Source organism: Neopsephotus bourkii, unplaced genomic scaffold (assembly GCF_033783945.1).
Source record: "Neopsephotus bourkii isolate Nb327-2 ecotype Australia unplaced genomic scaffold, CSIRO-AGI_Nbou_v1 NB_793, whole genome shotgun sequence".
In the NCBI taxonomy this organism is placed as follows: Eukaryota; Metazoa; Chordata; class Aves; order Psittaciformes; family Psittacidae; genus Neopsephotus; species Neopsephotus bourkii.
Window position 1 is genome coordinate 19392 of NW_026901289.1, and position 14341 is coordinate 33732.

At 59.7% G+C, this 14341-nt stretch overlaps 1 protein-coding gene across 1 annotated transcript; it reads left to right on the forward strand.

The window, feature by feature from the left end:
- Positions 1-86: 86 nt before the first annotated feature.
- Positions 87-14335, forward strand: LOC133213225 (scavenger receptor cysteine-rich domain-containing group B protein-like; the record flags this gene model as incomplete). Its single annotated transcript, XM_061355293.1, has 9 exons — positions 87-287; positions 345-756; positions 2888-3240; positions 4469-4768; positions 6209-6536; positions 7514-7843; positions 8708-8827; positions 13543-13947; positions 14033-14335. Coding segments are annotated over exons 1-9 (2752 nt in total), but the record flags the coding sequence as incomplete, so codon positions are not given.
- Between the last annotated feature and the right edge of the window lie 6 nt (positions 14336-14341).

Sequence of the window (14341 nt, forward strand, 5' to 3'; positions counted from 1 at the left end):
GGCCGCGCCGAGCGCGAAGCCCCGCCCCTCCCGGCGTCACGCGCGCGCACGCACGCACGCAGGGCCGTGCCTACGCCGCGCAGGGCATGCTGGGAAATGTTGTCCGCGCCGCCGCCATCTTTGTGGGGGTGCCTTGGCAGCGGGACCCCAAAAATGGGCCTAGATCACCCCAAAACGGGCTCGGATCACCCAAAACGGGCTCGGAGCCTCCCAAAACGGGCTCAGAACCCCCAAAACGGGCTCGGATCCCCCCAAAACCGGTTCCTAATCCCCCCAAACCGGCTCGGGTACCCGCAAAACGGGTCCAGATGCCCCCAAAACGGTTCCGGATCCCCCCAAAATAGGTCCAGATCCCCCCAGAATGTGTCCGTAACCCATCAAAATGGGCTCAGATCCCCCAAAACGGGCTCGGATCCCCTAAAATGGTATTGGATCCCCCCAAACGGGCTCGGAACCCTCCAAAAAGGGCTCAAATACCCCCAAAACGGGTCCGGAACCCCCCAAAATTGGTCCAGATGCCCCCAAAACGGGTCCGGATCCCCCCCAAAGAAGCTCGGATCCCCCAAAATGGGCTCGGATCCCCCAAAAATGGGCACGGATCCCCCAAAACGGTTCTGGATCCCCCCAAAACGGGTCCAGATCCCCCCAAATGGGTCCGTAACCCATCAAAACGGGCTCTGATCCCCCAAAACAGGCTCGGATCCCCCAAAACGGGCTCGGATCCCCGCAAAATGGGTCCAGATCCCCCCAAAATGGGTCCGTAACCCATCAAAACGGGCTCTGATCCCCCAAAACAGGCTCACATCCCCCAAAACGGGCTCAGAACCCCCCAAAATGGGCTCAGATCTCTCCAAACCGGGTCCAGATCCCCCCAAAATGAGTCTAAAACCCATCTAAAGGGGCTCACATCCCCCAAAACGGGGTCAGATCACCCCAAAAACGGGCTCAGATCCCACAAAATGGGCTCAGATCCCCCTTTATCCCATATCCCAAATCCCGATCCCGTTGGATCCCGACTCCAGGCCCTTTGGGATGAATCCATGCATTAGGAAGGGCTTGGGATGGGTTCAAAGGGCTTCGAATGGGAATGGGAAGAGCGGGATGGGATCTTGGGACATCGGAATGGGTCGGGGTGGAAATCGCATGGGCTTTAAGGGCCCTGGCTTCCCAAAGGCTGGAATTCCATGGAGCACTGCAGGGAAATGGGGCTGGAATGGGATGGGAAGGGGGGGGGCACTGGATCCATAGGGAAGAGGAGGGCTCAGCGCTGGAGGAGGGGACAATCCCGCTCTCCCCACCCCCATCACCCCGATCCCATGGGAATGTCGGGGTCCCGGCTCCTACCCTTGGGAATGCTCCTCCTGCTCCTCCTATGGGGTGAGTGGGGCTTCCAGGGGCGTCCCAATGGGATCCCTTTGGGAAGGAGGAGGAAGGGGGAGGCCATGGGAAAGCCTCGGTGCCGTTCCCAATGGGAACATCGGGATCGGGATCGGCTTTGTTTGAGTTGGGGCCGCGGCGAAGGGGGCAAAGTCCTTGGGTTCCCGGTGCGAATGGGAGCGCTCCAGGGAGAGGGAATGGGGAATGGGAATGGGAATGGGAACAGGGGCATTGCATGGATGGGGAATGGGAACAGGGGAATGGGAGCGAGAGCATTGCATGGATGGGGAATGGGGAATGGGAATGGGAATGGGAACAGGGGCATTGCATGGATGGGGAATGGGAACAGGGGCATTGCATGGATTGGGAATGGGAACAGGGGAATGGGAATGGGAGCATTGCATGGATTGGGAATGGGGAATGGGAAGGGGAGCATTGCATGGATCGGGAATGGGGAATGGGAATGGGAGCATTGCATGGATTGGGAATGGGAACAGGGGAATGGGAATGGGAGCATTGCATGGATTGGGAATGGGGAATGGGAACAGGAGCATTGCATGGATTGGGAATGGGAACAGGGGAATGGGAATGGGGGCATTGCATGGATTGGGAATGGGGAATGGGAACAGGAGCATTGCATGGATTGGGAATGGGGAATAGGAACAGGGGCATTGCATGGATGGGGAATGGGAACAGGGGCATTGCATGGATTGGGAATGGGGAAATGGGAATGGGAATGGGAGCATTGCATGGACTGGGAATGGGGAAATGGGAATGGGAATGGGGGCATTGCATGGATTGGGAATGGGGAATGGGAACAGGAGCATTGCATGGATTGGGAATGGGAACAGGGGAATGGGAATGGGAGCATTTCATGGATGGGGAATGGGAACAGGGGAATGGGCGTATTGCATGGATTGGGAATAGGGAAATGGGAACAGGAGCATTCCATAGATTGGGAATAGGGAAATGGAAATGGGAGCATTGCATGGATCGGGAATGGGAACAGGGGAATGGAAGCAGGAGCATTGCATGGACTGGGAATAGGGAAATGGAAACAGGGGCATTCCATAGACTGGGAATGGGAATAAGGAGATGGAAACTGGAGCATTGCATGGATTGGGACTGGGAAAATGCAATCAGGATTGCGTGGATTGGGAATAAGGAAATGTAAATGGGAACATTTCATAGACTGGGAATGGGAAAATGCAATCAGGAGCATTCCATAGATTGGGAATGGGAATAAAGAGGTATAAACAGGAGCATTGCATGGATCGGGACTGGGAAAATGCCATCAGGATTCCTTGGATTGGGAATGGGAAAATGCCATCAGGATTCCTTGGATTGGGAATGGGAAGGGAAAAGGCATCCCAAGGCCCCTTTCCCTTTGGGAACGGACGCCTGGACTTGGGTTCCCTTTGCCTTAGAGCCAAGGGCAGGGCCCATCCATGGCTGCCACCCACCCCGTTCCCCCTTCCCGTGTCCCACCCGGATCCCTTCCCTCTCCCAGCTCCAGCTGCTTCCCAATGGACACCAGTGCGCTTGGCCCAGGGTCCCCACGCCTGCGCCGGCCGGGTCGAGCTCTTCCATGAGCACCAATGGGGGACGGTTTGCGACCAGCACTGGGACCTATGGGACGCGGCCGTGGTGTGCCGGGAGCTGGGCTGCGGCCCCGCACGCTCGGCCCCTGGGGCCGGGAGCTTCGGGATGGGAACGGGACCCATCTGGATGGATGGGGTCAACTGCACCGGGATGGAGGTGGCGCTGTCCTCGTGCGGGAGCAAGGGATGGGGGAAGAGCGACTGCGGCCATGGCAACGATGCCGGTGTGGTGTGTGCAGGTAAGGGAAGGGGGGATGCTCCCGTCCTTGTCCTGGTCCAGTGGGATTGGGATCAGCAGAGGGAGGGATGCTGGGAGCATGTGGCATCGTCGCGTCCTGGTACCCTGCATCACTGCATCCTGGTACCCTGCATCATTGCATCCCGGTACCCTGCATCATCACCTCATCCCGGTCCCCTGCATCACCTCATCCCAGTCCTCTACATCATCACATCCTGGTACCCTGCATCATCACATCCTGGTACCCTGCATCATTGCATCCTGGTACCCTGCATCACATCCTGGTACCCTGCATCACTGCATCCTGGTACCCTGCATCATTGCATCCTGGTACCCTGCATCATTGCATCCTGGTACCCTGCATCATCGCATCCTGGTACCCTGCATCATTGCGTCCTGGTACCCTGCATCACATCCTGGTACCCTGCATCATTGCGTCCTGGTACCCTGCATCATTGTGTCCTGGTACCCTGCATCATTGCATCCCGGTACCCTGCATCATCACCTCATCCCGGTCCCCTGCATCACCTCATCCCAGTCCTCTACATCATCACATCCTGGTACCCTGCATCATCACATCCTGGTACCCTGCATCATCACATCCCGGTACCCTGCATCATCACCTCATCCCGGTCCCCTGCATCACCTCATCCCAGTCCTCTACATCATCGCATCCTGGTACCCTGCATCATTGCATCCTGGTACCCTGCATCATTGCATCCTGGTACCCTAAATCATCACATCCTGGTACCCTGCATCATCGCGTCCTGGTACCCTGCATCATTGCATCCTGGTACCCTGCATCATTGCATCCTGGTACCCTGCATCACATCCTGGTCCCCTGCATCACCCCATCCTGGTACCCTCCATCACCCCATCCCGGTCCCCTCCATCACTTCATCCCAGTCTCCTCCATCACCCCATCCCAGTCCCCTCCATCACTTCATCCCGGTCCCCTCCATCACTTCATCCCAGTCCCCTGCATCACCCCATCCCAGTCCCCTCCATCACCCCATCCCAGTCCCCTCCCTCACTTCATCCCAGTCCCCTCCATCACCCCATCCTTCCTCCTGCATCCCCACATCCCACTCCCAAGGTGTCCACCCATTGCTGACCGCTGGCTGCAGCCAACCACCGCAGCGGGAAGCAGGATGCTCCCGCACAACCGAGGGCTGCTCATGGCGCTCCTCTTGTGTCCTCCCCTATAGACACCCCCATGCACCCCATTGCCACCCGCACCGGCCCCACAGAGCTCCGCCTGGTCAACGGCTCCGACCGCTGCTCCGGACGGCTGGAAGTGAGGCGCCATTCCCAATGGGGGACCGTGTGTGACCGCGCCTGGGGCACCCCCGAGGCCACTGTGGTGTGCCGGGAGCTGGGCTGTGGGGCCCTGGCATCACCCTATGGAGCAGCTCACTTCGGCCAAGGCTCCGGTCCCATCTGGCTCGACCACGTCCAATGCAATGGGAGCGAAGCCGCCCTGGCCCAGTGCTTGGCCCGACCCTGGGGTACCAATGGCTGCGACCATGGACACGATGCTGGGGTTGTCTGTGCAGGTGAGCGTCCCCCTCATGGACCTGGGTTGGTCCATGGAGGATGCTCTGCTCCGGGGTGGTCACCTCCGTGCCCATCGCTTTGCTCTTGAGCTCATGGATCCAGGATAGAGGCTCTCAGCAGGGATCGGAGGGATGGGTTGCATGGGCAAGGGGTGATGGGAGCACCTAAAGAGGGGAGATGGAGGATGGATGCGATGGAGTCGTTCCCTAGGAGGGTGCTGGGACACTGGGATGGGTTGGAGGGAGAAGGTGGGAGCAATGCCCCATCCCTGGCAGTGCTCAAGGCCAGGTTGGACACAGGGGCTTGGAGCAAGCTGCTCCAGTGGAAGGGGTCCCCATGGCAGGGGTTGGAACTGGATGGGCTTGAGGGCCCCTTCCAACCCAACCCAACTCATCCCATCCCTTCCAACCCAACCCAACCAATCCCATCCCTTCCAACCCAACCCAACCCATCCCTTCCAACCCAACCGATCCCATCCCTTCCAACCCAACCGATCCCATCCCATCCCTTTCAACCCAACCCATCCCTTCCAACCCAACCCAACCAATCCCATCCCTTCCAACCCAACCCATCCCATCCCTTCCAACCCAACCGATCCCATCCCTTCCAACCCAACCGATCCCATCCCATCCCTTTCAACCCAACCCATCCCTTCCAACCCAACCCAACCCATCCCTTCCAACCCAACCGATCCCATCCCATCCAACCCAACCCATCCCATCCAACCCAACCCATCCCATGCAACTCATCCCATCCATCCCAACCCATCCCATCCCATGCAATCCAACCCAACCCATCCCATCCCATCCAACCCAACCCAACCCATCCCATCCATCCCATCCAATCCCATCCCTTCCAACCCAACCGATCCCATCCCTTCCAACCCAACACATCCCATCCCTTCCAACCCATCCCATCCCTTCCAACCCAACCCATCCCATCCTTTCCAACCCAACCCGTTCCTTGAGTCCATGAGCTTGAAGGCCCCTTCCAACCCAACCCATCCCTTCCAACCCAACCCATCCCTTCCAACCCAACCCATCCCTTCCAACCCAACCCATCCCTTCCAACCCACCCCATCCCTTCCAACCCAATCCATCCCTTCCAACCCACCCCATCCCTTCCAACCCACCCCATCCCTTCCAACCCACCCCATCCCTTCCAACCCACCCCATCCCTTCCAACCCAACCCATCCCTTCCAACCCACCCCATCCCTTCCAACCCAACCCAATTCCTTCCAACCCACCCCATCCCTTCCAACCCACCCCATCCCTTCCAACCCAACCCATCCCTTCCAACCCACCCCATCCCTTCCAACCCACCCCATCCCTTCCAAACCACCCCACCCCATCACTCTATGACCTCAAAGCCCCCTTCCAACCCAATGTCCCCCATGAGTACCCCGATGCTTCTCCCCTTTCCCCTTCCCCAGAGGCGGGCTCCTCCCCGCAGCAGCCCCTGCGCTTGGCCAACGGCTCCAACCCCTGCGTGGGCCGAGTCGAGGTCCTCCACGACCACAAGTGGGGCACGGTCTGCGACGACGCCTGGGACCTGCTGGACGCCGCCGTGGTCTGCAGGCAGCTGGGCTGCGGGGAGGCCGTGGCCGCCCCCACCTCGGCTCGCTTCGGCCCCGGCGCTGACCCCATCTGGCTCGATGACGTCCACTGCGCCGGCACCGAGGCGGCGCTGAGCCAGTGCCAGCTCCCTGCATGGGGAGAGCACAACTGCGCCCATAGCGAGGACGCCGGAGTCGTCTGCTCAGGTAGCGCCGGGATGGAGCTCTGCTATGGGGCAGGGTCTGTTTGCTCTGCCCTGGCAGCAATGGGGCCTGCACGCCACCAATGCGTTATGGGGTGAGCGGGGGTCACCCAGCGCCCAACTCGTGGAGGGCTGTGGGCAGAGGAGATGGGGCTGCCCCAGGGCTGGCAGGGGGCAAGGTCAGCTTGGATGGGGCTTGGAGTGAGATGATTGAGTGGAAGGGGTCCCCATGGCTGTTCCATGGGTCGATGGGCTCAAAGGTGCTTCCAACCCAACCCATTCCATGGCTCTATGGGCTTGAAGGTCCTTTAGAACCCAACCCATTCCATGGGTCTATGGGCTTGGAGGCCCCTTCCAATCCAACCCATTCCATGGGTCTATGAGCTCAAAGGTGCTTCCAACCCAACCCATTCCATGGGTCTATGGGCTTGAAGGCCCCTTCCAACCCAACCCAACCCTTCCAACCCAACCCAACCCAATCCCTTCCAACCCAACCCAACCAATCCCTTCCAACCCAACCCAACCCCTTCCAACCCAATCCCTTCCAACCCAACCCAACCCAACCCATCCCATCCCTTCCAACCCAACCCATCCCATCCCTTCCAAGCCAACCCAACCCAACCCATCCCATCCCTTCCAACCCAACCCAACCCAACCCATCCCATCCCTTCCAACCCAACCCAACCCAACCCATCCCATCCAACCCAACCAACCCAACCCAACCCAACCCATCCAACCCAACCCAACCCAACCCAACCCATCCAACCCAACCCAACCCATCCAACCCAACCCATCCAACCCAACCCAACCCATCCAACCCAACCCATCCAACCCAACCCATCCAACCCAACCCATCCAACCCAACCCAACCCAACCCATCCAATCCAACCCAACCCATCCAACCCAACCCAACCCAACCCATCCAATTGAGCCCAGGATCTCCCACCGAGGCCCCATCTCCCCCCCGTGCTCCTCTTGCAGGCCCCAACCCCTTGCAGCTGCGGGTGCAGGAGGGCCCCGGGCCCTGCGGGGGGCGCCTGGAGGTGCTCTACAACGGGACCTGGCTCGGGGTGTGCGGCACCGGCTGGAGCCTGCTGGAGGCCGCCGTGGTCTGCAGGCAGCTGGGCTGCGGGGAGGCCCAGGCAGCACCCATGGGTGCCCCCCTGCACCAGGAGCACGGGGGGGCCCTGCTGGAGGGGCTCAGCTGCCGCGGCACCGAGCCGCTGCTCATTGAGTGCCTGCAGACGCACGCGGGGCCGGGCTTGTGCCCATTGGGCTTGGTGGCCACCGTGGTGTGCGCCGAGCCCGAAGGTGAGCGCTGGGGTCCTCCATTGACCCCACATCGGAGCCAAGGCTTTGGGGTGAGGAAGGCTCCAAGCCCCACCTCCGGTGTTGCCCTTTGGGGTGGGACCGTCAGGGTGAAGGCATCTCCATGGGCTTGGGGATGGGCGCATCCCATCTATGGGTGCGGGAGGTGAACCCGATGATGGGAGCATCACACCAGCACCCAAGGGGGGCGATGCTGCAGGAGCCCATGGGCTATAACCATGGCGAGTGCAAGGTCCTACAGTCCATAAAGCAACTGTGACCAGCAGGTCCATGGAGGTGATGCTGCCCCTTTATTCTGCTCTGGTGGGACCTCACCTGGAGCATTGGGTGCAGTTCTGGGGTCCTCAACATAAAGAGGACATGGAGCTGATGGAACAAGTCCATGAGGATGCTCAGGGGATGGAGCAGGTCCTGTATGGAGATAGTTGGGGTGTTCAGCCTGGAGAAGAGAAGCTGATGGAGACCTCAGAGCATCCTTCCGGTGTCTGAATGGGGCCTATAGGGATGCTGGGGATGGGCTCTTCATTAGGGACTGCAGTGATGGGACAAGGGGTAACGGGTTCAAACTGGGACAGGGGAGGTTTAGATGGGATCTAAGGAGGGAATTCTTCCCTGTGAGGGTGCTGAGGCACTGGAATGGGTGCCCAGGGAGTTGTGAATGCTCCATCCCTGGCAGTGCTCAAGGCCAGGTTGGATGAAGCCTTGGGTGCCATGGGTTAGAGCGAGGTGTCCATGCCCATGGTAAGGGTCGGGACTGGGTGATCTCGGGGTCCTTTCCAACCCTATTCTATTCTATGGGGAGGAGGAGGGGTTGGAGCACCCCTTTGAGCCCCACTCTCCCTACAGGAGGGGTCGATCCCTGCCCGGTGCTGGCCGCGCTCCTCGGCACGGGGGCGCTGCTCTGTGGGACCCTCCTCATGCTCTGCCTATGGGCGCGCTGTGGGCGCCGGGGTGGACGCATTGAAGGTGAGAGCAGGAGTGGGGGTCCTGGGGTACGGCTGGGGGGGGTTTGCACCCTATGGGCATCATCCTGCTCCTTCCCGTTGCAGACAAAGCCCCCCTGAAGAGGATGGAGGGCAGCGGGACGGCATCCGAGGCGTAGGAAGGGAAGAGCCCATGGAGACCCCATGGAGACCCCCTTGAGACCCCATCGAGACCCCATCGAGACCCCATCGAGACCCCATTGAGACCCCATCGAGACCCCATCGAGACCCCACTGAGACCCCATCGAGACCCCACTGAGACCCCACTGAGACCCCATTGAGACCCCATGGAGACCCCATGGAGACCCCATTGAGACCCCATCGAGACCCCATTGAGACCCCATGGAGACCCCATTGAGACCCCATGGAGACCCCATTGAGACCCCATGGAGACCCCATCGAGACCCCATTGAGACCTCATTGAGACCCCATGGAGTCCCCATTGAGACCCCATTGAGACCCCATGGAGACCCCATTGAGACCCCATGGAGACCCCATTGAGACTCCATCCCTATGGATCCAGCCCCTGCCGAGCCCCATTCCCGGCTGCTCTTGGCCTCTGGCCTGGGTGTTTGCAGACAGGGATCAATGGCCTCGGGTCAATGCAATCCCAAGGTTGCTCCAGCCCCTATGGGATGAGGTCGGATTCGTTCCCAGTTCTGCTTGGGGGAGCCCCTTTGTGCTGGTCCCCAGCCCCAGTTCCACCTCATTGACCCCCCTAAAGGCACCCATCTCCTCCAGGCCCCATCTTCAGCACCCAGCACCCATCCTCACCCATACAGCACCCATCCCCACCCCTACAGCACCCATCCCCACCCCTACAGCACCCATCTCCGTCCCTACAGCACCCATCTCCACCCCTACAGCACCCATCTCCACCCCTACAGCACCCATCTCCACCCCTACAGCACCCATCTCCACCCCTACAGCACCCATCCCCACCCCTACAGCACCCATCTCCACCCCTACAGCACCCATCTCCACCCCTACAGCACCCATCTCCATCCCTACAGCACCCATCCCCACCCCTACAGCACCCATCTCCATCCCTACAGCACCCATCTCCATCCCTACAGCACCCATCTCCATCCCTACAGCACCCATCTCCACCCCTACAGCACCCATCCCCACCCCTACAGCACCCATCTCCATCCCTACAGCATCCATCTCCATCCCTACAGCACCCATCCCCACCCCTACAGCACCCATCCCCAACCCTACATCACACATCTCCACCCCTACAGCACCCATCCCCACCCCTACAGCACCCATCTCCACCCCTACAGCACCCATCTCCACCCCTACAGCACCCATCCCCACCCCTACAGCACCCATCTCCACCCTACAGCACCCATCTCCACCCTACAGCACCCTGGTGGCCCCCATAATAAAGCCTTCTCCAGCCCCCCCTAAGCTGTTCCCTTGCAGTGGGTGCTCCAAACCCCCACCAGATGGAGCCAATGGCCTCCACCAGGACCGGGGGTAATGGTTTCAATGGGTGATGGTGGGATGAGCATGGGCATGGGGTGGATGGAGAAGGTCTGGACCCCCCCCATCCCAAGGGCTTGGATGGGATCCCCATGGAGAAGGGGATGAGCTTGAAGGCCCCTTCCCAACCCAACCCCTTCCATTGCCCTATGGGCTCCCGGTCTAAAGGGGGTCCAAGGTCTTTGGGGCTGCCATGGGATCCGTGTGTCCCGGAGGCTTTGTTTGCTCCGTGCTTTCCTGGAACACATTGCGCAAAGCAGGGCTCTATGGGGCACCCCCCACCCCACCCCCTGGCATCGCTCCATGGGGAAGTGAAAGTCCCAGCTGGGTCCAAGGCAGAGGAACGGGAGGGATCCCGCTCGGCCCTCCCATTGGCATCCACCCCATTGCCCACCTCCAGCCTGCGGCCATGGCCACGCCGGCACGGATCCATCCCCGGGGCCGGAGCGGGGCCGGACGCGGTCCTGGTAGGGCCAAGAGCATCGGGGTTCTGCTGCTGCTGGCGTGGCTATGGGGTGAGTGCTGCTCCCCTTCGCTTCTGACCTCTGGTTGGGCTCTATGGGGCGGGTGTGCTCTATGGGGTGCAGCAGAAGGGTCTGTGGGGCTGGGGAAGGAGGGGTGGGTTTGGAGGTGGCTTCCAAGGGGTTTAGGTGAGGGCAGGAGCGTTCCCTTTGCCCCATAAGCAGAGGTAGTAGGAAGGGAGGGAAAGCAAATGTGGGTCCTCCTGGACCTCCTCAATCCAAACCAATCCATGGCTCCGTGCTTCCATGGTCCCCGTGCTCCCAAAGAGGTCCCTTCCCCATGGTCTGCTGAAGGATGGGGATCCATCCTGTGGGTGCCCCTTTGGAAGGGGTTAAGGGTGGGCCCCGATGTTGGATCTGGGGCGACCTCCTTGGAGCTGGTTCTCATTCCCAAAGGGGACAGGGAGGAGCAGTCCCCTTTGGATGGGGTTTGGAGGGAGCAGGATGGGATGGAGAGCACCGAAGTTGGGTCTCAGTCGCCAATGGGGGGGCAATGCCATGGGGTCCCTCAAGTCACCGCAGGGGTGGGGTCTGGCTTGGGGGGGGCCTTGCAAGGGCACTTCTGAGCTCTTCAGAAGCCTTTCTCCATGGAGAAGACCTTGGGGACATGGGGACAATGGGGAAAATGGGGTCAATGGGACCAATGGGACATGGGGTCAATGGCACCCAATGGGACATGGAGAAGACCTTGGGGACATGAGGTCAGTGGGGACAATGGGGTCAATGGGACCCAATGGGATATGGAGAAGACCTTAGGGACATGGGGACAATGGGGTCAATAGAGACTCAATGGGACATGGTGGTCAATGCCACCCAATGGGACATGGAGAAGACCTTGAGGACATGAGGTCAATGGGGACAATGAGGTCAGTGGGACCCAATGGGATATGGAGAAGACCTTGGGGACAAGAGGGACATGGGGACAATGGGGTCAATAGGGATGTAATGGGACATGGGGTCAATGGGACCCAATGGGATATGGAGAAGACCTTGAGGACATGAGGTCAATGGGGACAATAGGGTCAATGGGACCCAATGGGATATGGAGAAGACCTTGGGGGCATGAGGTCAATGGGGACAATGGGGTCAATGGGACCCAATGGGACATGGAGAAGACCTTGGGGACATGAGGTCAATGGGACCCAATGGGATACGGAGAAGACCTTGGGGACATGAGGTCAATGGGGACATGGGGCCAATGTATGCATATATATATATATACTGTGCTATAAAGCTCTGTCTTTGCTGCTGGATGCGTGCACCAGCACATGAAGAACCTCAAGGAGCCACAGAAGAAGGCTCCTTAAGGGGAGCCCTTAGAGCCAGTGGGCACCCAAGACCCATGGGGTCCCTTTGGGCTGCGGGAGCACCCTGATTTGGGGATGGACGCCTCAGAACGAAGGGTTCTGCCTTAGGCCACCCCATGCTGAGCCCTGCCCTGCCTTGGGGCTGCTGACGAGGGCAGCGTCCCCATGGCGATGCCGCTATTGCAGCGTTGGCTTTTCTCTCTTCTCCTTCCTGGCCCACCCAGGAAGCTCAGTTCCCTTTGGGGCCTCTTCCCAAAGCTCACGGGGTTCTTGGAATCCAAGAGGTGATCCCAAAGCCCGTTGCTCTGATTGAGCCCTTCCGCACACATCCATGTCCAAGGAGGGATGGGATGGATCCACCTGGATCCAGGCACTGGGGGGATGGAGATGCTCACAGAGCTGGGATGGGGCAGCAAAGGCTCCTTAAGGGGAGGCCTTAGGGCAGCTCCAGTGCCTAAAGGGGTGCAGGAAACCAGGAGAGGGGGCTTTGGACAAGGGATGGGATGAGGGAAGCAGCTTCCAATTGGAAGAGGGGAGATTGAGATGGGCTGTGAGGAAAGAGCTCTTCCTGTGAGGGTGCTGGGACACTGGGATGGGGTGGGGGGGAAGCTGGGGCTGCCCCATCCCTGGTAGTGCTCAAGGGCAGGTTGGACACAGGGGATTGGAGCAAGCTGCACCAGTGGAAGGGGTCCCTATGGCAGGGGGCTGGAACTGGGTGGGCTTGAAGGTCCATTCCCACCCAAACCATTCCATGGGTCTGTGACCTTTTGGGCTCATGGGGTTTAGATGCAGAGGTGGGATTCAGCTGACTTCGGAGTTGACTTAGGTTGACTTCAATAGGCTTCAATTGACTTCTGAGTTGACTTCAATAGGCTTCAATTGACTCACTTCTGAGTTGACTTCAATAGGCTTCAATTGACTTCAGTTGACTTCTGAGTTGACTTCAGTTGTCTTCAATTGACTTCAATTGACTTCAGTTGACTTCTGATTTGGCTTCAATTGGCTTCAATTGGTTTCAATTGACTTCAGTTGACTTCTGAGTTGGCTTCAATTGGCTTCAATTGGTTTCAAATGACTTCAATTGACTTCAGTTGACTTCTGAGTTGGCTTCAATTGGCTTCAATTGGCTTTAATTGACTTCAATTGGCTTTAATTGACTTCAATTGACTTCAGTTGACTTCAAGTCGACTTCTGAGTTTACTTTGGTTGACTTCTGAGTTGACTTCAGTTGACTTCAATTGACTTCAGTTGACTTCTGAGTTGACTCCAATTGGTTTCAATTGGTTTCAATTGACTTCCACTGTCCTCAGTGGACATCTGAGATGCCCAGGGCAGGGCCGCGCTGTCCAACTCCACCTCTCACATCCCCTTCCGGCTGTCAGAAGCCACCCCAAACCCCCCCCATCCACCCCCTGTCTGTCACCTCCTGCTTCCTCCCCATCCCTCCCCTCCAGGCACATCCAATGGGATCCCAATGGGGTCCCTTCGCTTGGAAGGGGGTCCCAGCCGCTGCGCCGGGCGCGTGGAGGTGCTGCACAACGGCACATGGGGCACGGTGTGCGACGACGGATGGGGCTTCCAGGAGGGCCAGGTCGTGTGCCGGGAGCTGGGCTGCGGCTCGGTGCTGTCGGTGGCGCCGGGAGCTCGCTACGGGCAAGGGAAAGGGCCCATCTGGTTGGATGACGTCAACTGCACCGGGGAGGAACCGGCGCTGGGGGGGTGCCGAGCGAAGCCATGGGGGGAGCACAACTGCAACCACGTGGAGGACGCCAGCGTCGAGTGCTCAGGTACCCGCCTGCACCCCTGCATCCGTCCCATGGGGCGCGCATCCCTTCCCCAACCTTCTCCTCCCCATCCCCACCCCAAAACCAGATTCCACCGTGGCCACCTTGGGCACCCTCCAGTTGGTCAACGGCCTCGACCGCTGCGCCGGGAGGGTGGAGGTGCTGCACGAGCACATGTGGGGCACGGTGTGCGACGACGGATGGGATCTGCTGGACGCGGCCGTGGTGTGCCGGCAGCTCGGCTGCGGCACGGCGCTGGCCGCCACCCACGGGGCTCACTTTGGAAGGGGCCACGATCCCATCTGGTTGGATGAGGTCAACTGCACCGGTAGCGAGGCCGCGCTGGTGGATTGCCGGGCCAGCGCGTGGGGCAACACCAACTGCTTCCATGGGGAGG